Raw genomic sequence first — 13,274 nt, 5'->3', positions numbered from 1 at the left:
AGGGTCTCTGACGAAGGTTGTGGCCAGGGCAGTCTGACAGTCGTCACACTGGACAAGAACTCATGCCTATGCCTGTGCTCGCCGGAAACAACCCAACGGGGTGATGTGTACGTATGGCATATAAGTGCATGACATGTATCAGATAAATGAAAGACCCAAAGGAGCACGAAGAGAAAGCCATTCGATCGGGTACCTGACTGGAAGCAAGCATGCTGGTCCCATGTCGAAGCGTTCTGATTCCCTTGCTTGGCAGGGAATCATGTGGTGTCGTTGCTGTACTCTAATAAATGGTTGATAGGTCTAAATCAGGAGCTGTCAAATCAATGCCCACGGATGAACCCCGTACGTCACCCCGTCTTGAAGTATGGGCGCCCTTGCTCCTTGAAGCTCGGCCGCCAAGCCAACTCTAACGCCATCGCCGTTGTCTTTTCCCTTCGGAAAAATCCAAGGAGCCTTCGTTCATCAACACGTGCACCGTCTGCCGAACGTTCTCCTTGTGGGTTGCTGGAAAATCCATCAGTTGGGATCGTAGTACCGTAGAAGTTGAAATCAGTGCCTCTCCGGATCCTAATCGGCGTGTCGGCTACGTTGGATGCAGGCGCTCATTGCGGCTGAAACCAACAGCCCGCCCCCTGTTTGGTACCGCCTTGCTACCAATAAAAACCGCAAACACGAAAACGTGCCTTCGGCTGCGGCCCTCTCTCGACGATGGGACAAGTTTTATTGCCTGCAAGTCGACTTCACCGGTGACTGTTCCGCCAATCCGCTAGTCTCATGGTTCGGTGAACGGCCTCTTCGAGATCTCAACGGCCGGCTTGAGCTAATATTCGTGATCGTGGCAGCCTTGGCAGCTTACGACACAGGTACCGTACCAGCAATCCATTTGTCGAGCGCGATCTCAAAAATGGTGATTTTTACTATTCGTTTGCTGACAAGATATGGCTTACAGCAAATGGAACCAGACTTTCAACGTGTCCGATCAATGTACCGTACTTGAGAGATGCTATGGAGTTCCCAAGACTTCCTTCTTATCTGCAGGTACAGTAAACGACAGCAGCCTAACCGTGCCTTTTCTGAGTCTCTCGCCGTAGCAGTCAATCCAATCAATCTTTTTTTAACTAGTTGGAGCTTGGCCCAAGCCAAGTTCGATCAAGGCGAGGAGACCTAGCGTGAATGTCAACTTCCAACCAAGAATGCTACTATCTCTCAGCATTAAAGAAAACATGAAGGTATACACTCGCGACATCGAGTCGCACATGTAAATATAACCCATGTAGACAAATGGAAGTGTTGGTTATGGCTAAGTACGGAGTACCTACTTACCTCTTAGCCAAAACCGATAAGGCGCCTTTGTCAGCAAGCAGATATCTGCCGGCACTAGCAAAAACCCTACGACAAAAAAAACCTACTACTGACGTAGTGGACTATGTACCTGGTGATAACCATTTCCAGGCACAACCAACTCCAATCACTTCTCCGCCATGCATCCTATCCCAGTATTTTCACCCAATTAAGGAACAACCGCTGCCAGCTTGGACCGCATCTCTCTGATCAACAATGGAATCATTTGCTCTGGCGGCCCAGCACTCGGGCACGATAAACCATGTCCACGCCATCCACTTCAGTCAATCAGCAACCGCTGTAGCAAGGGAGCTTCGTCTGGCAGTCACGGTGGCTGTAGTCGGATGGGCTGCCGTCACAGGAATCAAAGCGTTCTTCTCTGCCCGGGGCAAATCGTCATCTTGAGACTTTACGTCTAAACTTCATCGGCATATCTACTCAAATAATCGAGAGAGCCCGCTGTGCACCTGTCGACCCCCAGCAAGCCCCGGAGAGCACTAGGCGATGATGATTTGATGGTTTTGGCAATTATTGTGCGAACAAATCGTGTATCAACGCAATATCAACACCCGAGCCCCTGCTAAGGCGGAAAGACTCGGGGGTCAAGCGAATCTATTATATTGCAGGAATACTGTATAGAGCCTACCATGCAGTGATGTCTTCTACTTCTGCTTCGCCAAATACACTCGATTTGGTTATCTGGCCAACACCGGCTTCCACTTCTGCAGCGGCCTCACCCTCCTTGAGCATGATGTCGGGTAGGACTTCGGTAAGGAAGTCCAAGATGTGGCGATTGACCTGCTCAAACTGCAGCAAGAAAGCGTCATGGCCCTCCTGGCTAACGATCTCGCAAAGTCTGGCATTCTTGATGTGTTGGGCAAGCTCCTGCTGCTCAGCAAACGTGAATAGTCCGTCACTCTCGATCCCAAGGACAAGAGTCGGTTGCTCAATGAGCGCTAGAGCCTCGGCAATAGTGTCCGCCCGGTAGCGAGAAACGTCGTGCGTATCCAACTTTCGCGTGATGGCGATGTAGCAGTTACCATCGAAACGCTTGACAAACTTCTGGCCCTGATAACGCAGGTAGGACTGGGCAGAAAAGTACGTCGTCGTAGGAACCGAGTCGCCGCCTGTGAGGCTTTCAACGGGTTGCTTAGGCCTGGAGAACTGCGGGTCCAGGGAGTTCACTTCCACCTTGGCTGATGGATCGGTGGATGAATCGTCGGCTTCCTTGGTGACTTTGACTTGCTGGAGCGATCCGCTGCTGGTGCGTGATAAATTCGTGCGCGTAACCGTATGTCCATCGTTGTGAATGTGGAAATGAGCTTCCGAGGGGGTACTGGGGCGTGGCTTCTCACGAATGGTCTGATGCCTAGCCGGATCCGGGATGTTACGGCCAAATCTTGCTTCGAAAGAGTTCCTGCTGCGATACATCAACAGGGCCGACATACGTGCAGCGCCTAGTCCTGTCACGGGAGGATCCTCGAAAGAGTAATACCCATCATCGTACTTGGGGTCAGCATAAATGCTCTGCCTTTGCGCTTCACCCCAGCTAATTCCCCAGGCACTGTGCCTGCTGGAAGTGGCGATGGGTACAATGCTGCGGACATAGTCTTTGCCGAAGTATGCCCACTCGAGAACAAGCATGCCTCCCATAGAACCACCAATGACAGTCGCCACTTGGCGAACGGCTAGATCGTCCAGTAGCATCTTGTGTAGCCTATGGAGGCAATCAGCTCGGCTCTACGTGAGATTCTTGTTATAACAACTTACTTGACATCATCCCGAACTGTAGTGAGAGGAAACTCGGGGCCATATCTTTCCTTGCTCGGGTCGCCATCCTTCGCGGTGACTGGGCTAGCCGTGCCATATGGACTACCCAAGCTGTTCAAACAGATGATGAAGAATCTTGAGGTATCAAAGGCACGGCCAGGGCCGCCAAGCAGCGGGCCCCACCAATCACTAACATCGGCACTCCCAGTCAGGGCATGGCAGATGACCATGGCATTGTCCCGGTTAGCGGACAGCTTGCCGCGGGTGGTGTATGCCAGGGGCACATTGTTCAGGGTGACACCCGATTCCAGCGTGAAGGAGGGAATGATGGCGATTTCCTGGTCCGGAATCATGGCAGCATACGGATTCTCAGGTTGCTGCCGAGTTCTTTCTTGGAAGTATTCAGTCACCATACTTTTGCTGGCGCAAGATGAAACTCGGAATACGGGTGGTTTGAAGGGAAACAGCGCCATCGAGTAGTTGTAACTCACCGAATCTTGGCTTAGAGCCATTCGAGACGTTGTCGTCAAGTGCCATATTGAATTGGAATCACACAGTTTAAGATGCTGTCTCGGGCGCTTTGAGAGGGTTTGCAAACAAGTCTCTGTGGATGGCCCGGTAGATACTGTAGGTACACATGAAAACGTCAGGTCCTAATATCGGTCGAAAAACCGGAGGTAGATCGCAGTTATGTACTAAACGTCGAGGCAAAAGCACGCAATGAGTCAAGCCCGCCATATCTGTCTAGAGCCACACCCCCGTGTAGCGTATAACCACATAAAGTACATATGGCAGGTACCTTAGACTTTGGAGCAGCACAGTGGTTGAGTGGGCACAGTCCACAGTCGCAGTCAATTGAGCAGCTGCTGCAGACCTTGAAGAACAGCGAGGCTGAGACTGACCTGACCTACAATTCATCTGTAGAGCCTACAATCGCAGCTTCTTCGTGCCAATTCTCCACGCGAGCCGCGTCCAGCTCCATTCGGCTTCAACATCAACCTTTCAGCCTCAACTTCCGGCCAGTTGCGACCAGAGCTTCTTTCTCTTTCCAGTGCTGCGCGACCCTAATCTGTTCTGGAAAGGCCACTTGCCCGACCAACCATCCATGTATGGTGCACTCTTTTATCTTAGACAAGAATAACTTGTCTCCAGTACAACAACCCCCATCTCTGTTTTCTTTGTTCCCTCTTTGCCTTTGGACCAAGGTTCTTTTTCCCGCCTAGACCATTAATCAACGTGCGATTCTTTCTACCTACCACCGAATGGTACCCAACACCGGGAGCGCGACATTCACAGTTCAGCCGTAGGCCTGGAAGTGGTTGATGCAGCTTTATCGAGGCTTCCGTTTGTCCTTTGCAGCTTGAGTAGGTCTCTCCGTTTGATATCTCGAAAACCGCTTTGCATCTTGGTCGTCCTGTCCATCAGTCGTCCCGAGCTGCTGCTGACCAACCCGGAACAGACCCTGCGCGACGCTCAAAATGCCTCCGAAGCGCAAGAGAAACGAGCCAGCCTCTGATACTCCTCGACCATCCCCCCATCGGCCTCTAGATACCTCTCTAGCTCAACATGATCGAGATGGGTACGAGGGAGGCAATCGCCGCCGATCCGGTAATGCTGGTGGTGGTAGAAACACGCGATCAAGAAATGCCGAGCGCCGCGATTCAAATGCGTCAACGAATCAGACTATGAACAACCGTGGTCCCATCACTTCGCCTGTCGCCCGACCGTCCACTTCAGCATCGCAAAAGGCGCCACAGTCCGTGAATATTCCGCCGCCGGCAACACCCACCGTATCCATGGCTCCTCCTCCGTCTCCAGTCATGTCGTCAAACTACACATACGCGGTGCTGACAAGTCCTCGCTTGTCGGCGTGGAAGCAAAGCGGCCGCCAAGAGGTTATTGAGCATGGCATTGCCTCGAGAAATGACGAGGATGTCGAAGAGATCGCCACAATATCTCAAGAATTCACTCGCGTCGTCATGGAGAATCGACTTGACCCAACCGAGGCCGGCTCATGCATCAAGGAAATACTCGGCCCACAGCCTGAGACTGACGATAGTCAGGGGATGGATTTCACCTTTAATGCGCATGACCTTTTTGTTGACACCATCTCTATGTTCTTCGACAGCGAGGATGAAGCCTCCAAACCTCGTTTCCGCGACTTCATTGTTGCTTCTGAAGTATCACCCGAACTTCTCAGACAGGCGCTCGATGTATCGGTTCTAGATAAATTGGGCCTGGTCCGGAATACGTTCGCAAGGATGGGTATTCGCTACGCGACGAATATCCTTTATCGCCAGAACAATTACAACCTTCTTCGAGAAGAGTCCGAGGGCTTTGCCAAGCTTATCACAGAACTTTACTGGACACCGCATAGCTTAAACCAAGAGCAGCTCACTAGAGCAGGTGTCGAGGCTGGATTCGAGCGTATCAAAGGTCTGATTGGCACGTTCGACATGGATGTTGGCCGTGTCCTGGATATCGTCATCGACGTCTTTGCCTCTACAATGATGAGGACTTTCCGCTACTTCACTATGTTCCTCAGGGTCAGTTCGTGGTGGCCATCAAGTCAAATCGAGAACTATGACCCTGTTATCACCGGCGGTCTCCCTCGGTGGGCTTTGCCAGGCGCCTCATTCCAGCTGACACCCGACGAACAAGCCGACATGGACTCGAGGCGAGTGCAACGCGACATCGCCTTCTGGGACCGAGCCCGAGAGGCTCACCTCGACGCCTTCTTTGAGCTGGGAGGTAGACGAGCCACAGATGCGGACATTATATCATTCCTCAACACAGCACCAAGCTCACGAGCTAAGACCGAGTTCGAACTAGAATGGATTAAGGCAACCAAGACTATCCCTCCAAGTGGCAACCAGACAGCAGCCCAGCTGTTCGGGTTCAAGCTCCGTTTCTATACTTCACAGGCACGAGACAAGGACGAGATCATTCCCGCCAATCTGTTCTATCTCGCAGCTTATTTGATTAAAGTTGGGTTCTTCTCCCTTCCCGACTTGTATCCCCATCTGTGGCCAGAGGATGAGAAGATGGATGCAGTAAGGGAGAGACGTACACAAGAGCTCGAAGAGAAGGAGAAGAAAGACAGGCAAGGGTGGAGCCCAATGCGCTGCTCAGAGCTGGCGCATTGCCCGATGACACTCTTCCCACGCTGCCCACTCGTACTCGCGATCCTCAGGCCGCGAAACCTGAGGCGGATTCCAAAGACGCCAGCGCGAAGACCGCACTTGAAGAGAATATTCCTGAACCCAAGGAGGTCCTCAAAGTAGATCTAGTTCAGCACCTTCTGCTGATTGGCGCCATTCCGGAAGCACTTTTTCTGCTAGGGCGCTTTCCGTGGTTAACGGAGGCGTATCCTGATGAGATCATTTCACCCATCAACCGTATCCTTCTTTATTCCATTGAGAAAGTCTACCAGGACACACGACCAAAAGAGACCACCCCTTTCGCAGGTAACATCTGCAAACGGGAGTTGGCCGCGGATCAATCAGGGGTCTCCAAGGGTAGCGTGAAGCTGACTGAGCGGGAACCGCCAAAACCTCTCAAGTGGCCTCACGCAAATGGTTTCAACAGGGGCCTTCCGTACGAGTACTATCTCAAGGAGTGGTCAGATAACGTCCCAGTCTGCCACACGGTCGACGATGTGTTCACACTTTGCAGCACCTTACTAAATGTGTCTGGTGTGAATATCGGCAGATCACCTGCCTTACTGAAGAAACTCACAGCCATCGGCGCTAGAAGTCTTCATCAAGACACTTCGCAATCGAACATTGACAGATGGCAAGATCTATTGAAGCGTCTTATTGTTCCCGCCTTGAACCTAGCAACCTCCAATGTCGATGTTGTTGACGCTGTCTGGAATCTTCTGAAAAACTATCCTAGCCAGGTGCGATATAACATATACGCCGAATGCTACGAAGGGCAGATTTCCAGGGTTCCGGCAATGACGAAAGCTTTCAAATACGCTCGCTTGGACACTTTGGCGATTCTGAAGCGGCTGTCGTTGCAGAATATTTCTAGCTCAGCCAAACACCTCGCCAAGGTTGCCTTGTTTTCGCCAGGTATCGTCTGCAAGGTTGCGCTCGACCAGATCGAAGCCTACAGCAATCTAATCGAAGCGTTCGTCGAGTGTGCCAAGTATTTCACCGATCTCGGTCACGATGTACTGGTATGGTCGCTCATGAGCTCACTCGGTGGCAAACAGCGCAGCAGGACCCAAGAAGGCTCCGTGCTCCTGACAAGCAAATGGCTGCAAGCGCTCTCCAAGTTCTCAGGAAAAGTTTTCCGTCGTTATGGCAACATGAACCCAACTCCTCTTATCCAGTACGTCAATGACCAGCTTTCCCGCGGCAACTCGACCGACCTAGTCATCCTGCGCGAGCTGGTCACCTCCATGGGTGGCATCGTTTCGGATATCGACTTTACCGATGCTCAGCTGGCCGCGCTCAGTGGCGGCGAGGTGCTCAGGCGCCAGACATTTATCAACTTAGGAGACAAACGCTTCGAATCCGCCAAGAGTGGTTCTCGCTTTATGAAAGCCTTGGTCCAAACCGAACTTGCCCCGCGGCTTCTGACAAATATGGCACAGTACAGACAATCCGCCATCTATCACCTTTCCGAGAGTGATACCCACATCAAGTACATAGCAACCCTCATTGACGACTCTCAACAAGCCCTGGTTCAATATGTAGAATTGCTGCGGAGCAACCTTCAGCCCGAGGAGTTCGATAATCTCGTTCCCAGCATTTCCGAGCTCATGACCGAGTACGGACTCGATGCAGATTTGGCCTTTTTGATCGGACGTGTCAGTCTTGCCCACTATCTGACCGGCCCAGGTGCGGTTGGTTTCAAGGGTCGAAGGCTCTCGTCGAGCACACCTGCTGAATCTGCAGCAGATGTGGAAGGCGATATTCCTATGGAGAACAAAGACGATACCAATAATGGCTTGGTAGCATCACAGTCATCGGAGGATATGATGGCAATCGATGGCCAGGACAACAAAGTGCCGTCTATGGAGGGCCCCCCAACCCCGAGCGCGAACTCGCAGAAGCCAGATCATTTCCTAGAAGTCCTGCATCCCATTATCCAAGCCGTCCAAGCTCAACTGCCTCCTGATCTATGGAGCTCGGTCAGTCCTGAATTCTATGTTCTGTTCTGGGCATTACAGACGAGTGATCTCAGCATCCCAGCCAGCAGCTACAACGCTGAGACTGTACGGATATCAAGGGAATTGGATTTCCTCAAAAAAGACCGGAGCGACATGACCAAGAATGGCCAGGACAAGAACAGGCGCAGACGTGACGAGCTTACACAGATTGCGTCGAAGCTGACCACGGAAGTGAACCATGTGAAGGAGAGAGTAGGCAAAACCAAGGTTATGCTGCTAAAATCTGCGCCAGCCTGGATTTCAGGCGGCAAGGACAGACAAAATATGATTGCCGACGTCCTGATCGAGGAATGCATTGTCCCAAGAATGCTGCTCTCCCCAGGCGATGCAGACTTCTGCCACAAGATGATCAGATTCTTGCATGACAACCAGGTGGCCAATTTCAAAATCACGGCTCTCTATGAGCGCTTCTTCAGCGTCAATAGACTCCGATCTATGCTCTTTGGCTGCAGCATTCGCGAGGCTGAGTTCTTGGGACGTTTCATCAAGCTTTCTCTTGGGGACCTTGCAAAATGGCACAAGAGCAAGGATGCTTATGAGAAAGAAGCAACCAGAAATGGCAAGCACGCTGGGTTTGCTATCACAGTTGACGAGGAGGGCAAGCCTTCGTCGATGATGGAACATGATCATTTCCGCGACCAACTCTGGACTTGGCATAGAAATATGTGTGCAGCACTCAGGTCTTGTCTTCAGGGAACTGAATGGATGCATATCCGCAACGCCATAACCATTCTTAAAGCAGCTCTCGATTACTTCCCAGCTGTCGACTTCATGGGCAAACAGTTTATGCAACTTCTGCAGAAGATCGCCGAGCGTGAAGCAGCAACCAAAAACGACGAAGACGGCCAGGGCCACCGTGTGGACTTATCTGTCACGGCAAATACAGCTGCTTCGGCTCTGAAAAAGCACGAGTCCAGATGGGTCATGGTACAGGCTTTCCGATCTAACGTCGTAAGTGTCTATTGGTCATTGTCTTTATTGTCAAATCCTAACATCATGCAGACCGGTGACACTTCTGAAGAAAAGAGAGCCGCGGATGCAAGCAAACCACCAAGCCTCCGACCCAATGCGCCAGAGTTCAAGCCTACGAGGTGAGTCGCTTCAAAAGTTGAAGCGTTTTCGTAGCTTACCTAACCTTGCCATAGCACTGCCGGACGATCAAAACCAACTGCCGATGACGAAGATGGCGAGGTGAAGGACCATAAACCTGGCTCCGCAGCTTCGCCAGACGCCCAGAGGAAAGATAATGAAGCTTTACCTTCATCCTCGCACAAGCCGAATACGCTACCACAGAAGACAGAGCTTGCTAGACCAGGTCGACCGAGCACGCCGACTGCGCGTCCGTCAACTCAGAGTCCGGCTCCTAACGGCAGGCGAGAACCATTGAAGTCATCGACTTTACCTAGCCTTCCACCTGGGCTGCCGAATCGACCTGATGTGCCACTTCCGGGCCATTTTAGACAGGATGAATATGCCCAAGTCCGCGCTGTGGCTGAAAGCGGGCATCCGCGTGAACACCGAGATGTAAGAGAGCGCAGGGATGTAAGAGACACTCGAGATGCACGCGAACCTCGAGAACCTCGAGATCCAAGAGCCAGCGAGGGCACGAGAACTACTCGGCCGCCAAGAGATTCCTTCAGCAACGATAGACGCCCTACGGATAGCCTTCCCAGGGAAGCGTCACGTTCTGATCGAGATCGGACCACACCACGGACCGAGGGTCCACCTCGCTGGGAGCCACCAGCTACCCATGATAGAGAGACTCGATCATCACGAGATCGTGCAGCTTCAGCGACTGGCGGGCGTACGACAGATTCCGCCCGAGTTGCAAGGGATGCACAGCCGGATGCCAAATCGATGCCCCCTCCTGCGCAAACCGAAATCCCGGGTCCAACAGTCAATCCTGAACGAGCACGGCTTATAGGTGCCGATGCACCGGATCCACTAGTTAATCCCGCTCGCGCAGCCTTGATGGCCGATTCAAGGACAACAGGCCGTCCGTCAAGAGAGGAAAGTCGGGATCGTGGCAGTCGTCACCATTCGCCCTCGCGCAAGACAGAGCGTTCCGAAACACGATCCGGTGAGCAGAATCGGGATGATCGCCCATCTCGCCCGTATCGTGGGGACCATTCAACGCCTTCCAGAGACGACCGAAACGAAGCGATGCTCTCTTCTGGCCATCGTGTTGACCGCGAAGGTGACCGTGCGACGGAAAAGGCACGAGACGTTGGCAACGTTTTTCAATCAACTCCATCCGGGGCCCGTGGGGAAGCCGAACGCCTTCGAGCAAGCCAGCAGGACCTCAATTATGGAAGACTGAACGCCATTCCGTCAGTGACAGATATGCCAACAAATACCCCTGAAGGCCCACGAGGACGGGGTCGTAATATGACACGTCCTCCGCCGCCGCAGAACCACCAGCAGCCTGTCCGTGGTGACGGTAGATATCCGAACATGGATGCTCCCCAACGAGGAGCATCTCCCGAGAGGCACCTTCCTCCTACGGGTCCTGCGTCCTCGAGGCCACGGCGTGGCCCGCCGGCTGCCGGGTCTGGAAATGCCCCCGCGAATTCCCCGTCAGTGCCCAATAGTTCAGGCCCAGGTATCCATCCCGACCGCCTCAGGCAGTTGGGTGTTGCTCCTGCACAGCCGTCTTCTCCACAACCAGCATTCCCTGGTTCTGGGGTCAACTCTGTCGCTGTTCACCCCGATCGTATGAATCAGATTGGTGCAAACCAGCCTCCCAGCGGTCCATCTCAGCACGGCAGGTCTCTACCACCGTTACAGACCCCAGACAGACCATCGATGCCTTCCAACCATGGAGGCTCTCGTCCGCCTTCGGGGGCGATACCTATCACCCCCGGCCCAGATAGAAATAACAGCCCGTCTGTGCCAACTGGTCCTTCGGGATCTACTGACCGGGCAAAGGGTGGCAGCCGGAGGCAGCTTGCTGGCATTAATAATCTTCTCTCTGGCGCAGACCCAGCTGGCCGTGGAGGCAGTCTGCGAGGGCGCAGTTCGCGCAGCAATCTTGCTGGGTCTGATGCCCAGGTACTCACAGGAGCATCACCTGTATCGACGCCTGTGCACGAGCGGCCTGAGCCTTTCGCAGATCGCGCTGAACAGCCCAACTCGTCTCGTGGTGGTGCTAATGGAGATGAACGGTCAGGTCGTGGTGATCGCGAGCGAAGCCGGCGTCACCATGATCAATCGGAGCGCGTTACGCGTAGTCGTGACCAGAGCCCGAGCCGTGATTCGAGGTCAAAAGATCATCGAGACTACCACGAGCGGGAAGCCGGCGCCGGCGTGCCTGGCAGTGGAGTCAGAGATGGCGGTAGAGAGTTTTCTTCGCGGCGATCAGGTCGGGAGTCGTCTTCGAGCAATGCTAGAGACACTCAGTTCGGTGGCCGTGCCGAAGTTGTGGGTAATGGACGAGGTGACGGAGGAGGACGGGAATCCCGCCACCGCGGTGACGGTGGTAGTGGTCGACACGAAGAGCATTCGCGTAGCGGAGGAGGCGGAAGAGGAGGTGGCGGCCATGGGGGCGGAATTGGCGGAACCCCGCGGGGCGAGGAACCATAGGCCTAGAGAACCGAGAGGCGAAGACGGCGGGCGTGGCAGCCGAAAGCGCCGAAGCGAGGAGGGAGGCTATTCGGCACCGACACCCGACAGCCACAAGAGACAGAGACAGCGCTAGCAGCGTCCGGTGTATTATCCCACGTCTAAGATGGCAACTGTCGACCATGTATCACCTTGTACATCATCATCATCATACGAAAGAGAGAAAGAGAGAGAGAGATGCAGGCAGCAAGCAGAACGAGAGCAGATTTACAGTCAGAGCAAAACAACCGGTCGCTACTCTCAGCAGTTGGAATTTCCTATAAACAAATCACACATCATTTTTACTTCATTCACATTGGTCCGGGTTTCTTCTATTATTCCACAGCGGAAGGCATTGGCATTGTCATGGCGTTTTCAGGGGGAATGACTACTAGAGGGAAAACGAGAAATCATCCGGCCAGCGTGCCCAGGAGGGGAGGTCTTGTGCCAGTGAATTTCCCGCTTGACATTTTTCGGCATTGTCCATTCAGGCACAAACAAACAGGCAGGACCGGAGCGAGCAAACCCAACCAGCAAGATTGACGAATAATATTTATTTCCTCTCTTTGCTTCCCACTACTAGCGGAGGCGCTTTTTCCCCTTCTCGAGATACCCCAACGAATTTGACTAGACACGAAGACACTGTGAAACCCCCGCCGTTGGGCCTGGCGGCTTGTTATTCTCCGTGTTTCGTAATATCTTTATTTTGCAGCATTGTGTATAACACACTATCGACAACAAAGGCGAACTTGGTTGGGCGTTGCGGGGGATGGATGGATGGGTTTGTACATATGAGAAAAAGGAGGCATGATGGACTAATGGGAACGCTTTCTTTCCACTTGCCCCTTTAAGCTGAGCCTATGTGCTCGTTAAGGGGCAGGATGTGAGCACATCCATGTTCTACGGACTTGTGACACATCGTTAAATAGAGAAAGTGTATTTTCCTGGCAAAATCTTATAAACTATAGACAGTCACGTTTGTTAGTGTCTGTTTCCACAGTGTAGATTAGAAGGCAAGGAGATAAGAGACCGCATCTAAGTGCGGGCAAAACGGTTGATCTAAGTCGATCGGCTTCATTGACTTGACCCCAGCCTGAACACACAAGCGGTCAAATAGTCCGGGGGACTTCACACAGTAAAGACGAGCAAACATAGCTAAGTGTAGTGAATAGTATAATGCGGTGATGTATTGCTTTTAATAGTGTCCTAGACGCCGAACTGAAGAGATTTAAACCAGCCAGCCAGTAAATCATTGGGTGGTATCTCAATGCAAAATAAGGGAGAGAAAAAGACAAAGAAGAAGCCATATTACTTCAACAAGTGAATAGGGGCTACGTGGTATCGTTACAGCTTCATCAAGGATGGCCGGTATGCTTTCTCG

The 13,274-nt window shown here is 52.6% G+C and overlaps 2 protein-coding genes across 2 annotated transcripts; one reads left to right on the top strand and one right to left on the bottom strand.

Moving 5' to 3' along the window:
* Window positions 1-1,983: 1,983 nt before the first annotated feature.
* On the bottom strand, window positions 1,984-3,623 carry PG994_000356 (Homoserine; the record flags this gene model as incomplete). The annotated part of the gene is made up of 2 exons (XM_066851765.1): window positions 1,984-3,058; window positions 3,112-3,623. 2 exons carry the CDS (start codon window positions 3,621-3,623, stop codon window positions 1,984-1,986), a joined length of 1,587 nt encoding a protein of 528 aa, XP_066722397.1.
* Window positions 3,624-4,589: 966 nt separating this feature from the next.
* On the top strand, window positions 4,590-11,875 carry PG994_000355 (uncharacterized protein; the record flags this gene model as incomplete). The annotated part of the gene is made up of 4 exons (XM_066851764.1): window positions 4,590-6,164; window positions 6,215-9,244; window positions 9,296-9,384; window positions 9,439-11,875. 4 exons carry the CDS (start codon window positions 4,590-4,592, stop codon window positions 11,873-11,875), a joined length of 7,131 nt encoding a protein of 2,376 aa, XP_066722396.1.
* Between the last annotated feature and the right edge of the window lie 1,399 nt (window positions 11,876-13,274).

The sequence above is a fragment of the Apiospora phragmitis genome (assembly GCF_038363925.1).
Source record: "Apiospora phragmitis strain CBS 135458 chromosome Unknown utg000001l:1.0-2902119.0:1.0-2906034.0, whole genome shotgun sequence".
NCBI lineage: Eukaryota > Fungi > Ascomycota > Sordariomycetes > Amphisphaeriales > Apiosporaceae > Apiospora > Apiospora phragmitis.
The sequence above is the reverse complement of the archived record's forward strand: the minus strand, read 5'-3'. Positions and strand labels throughout refer to the sequence as shown.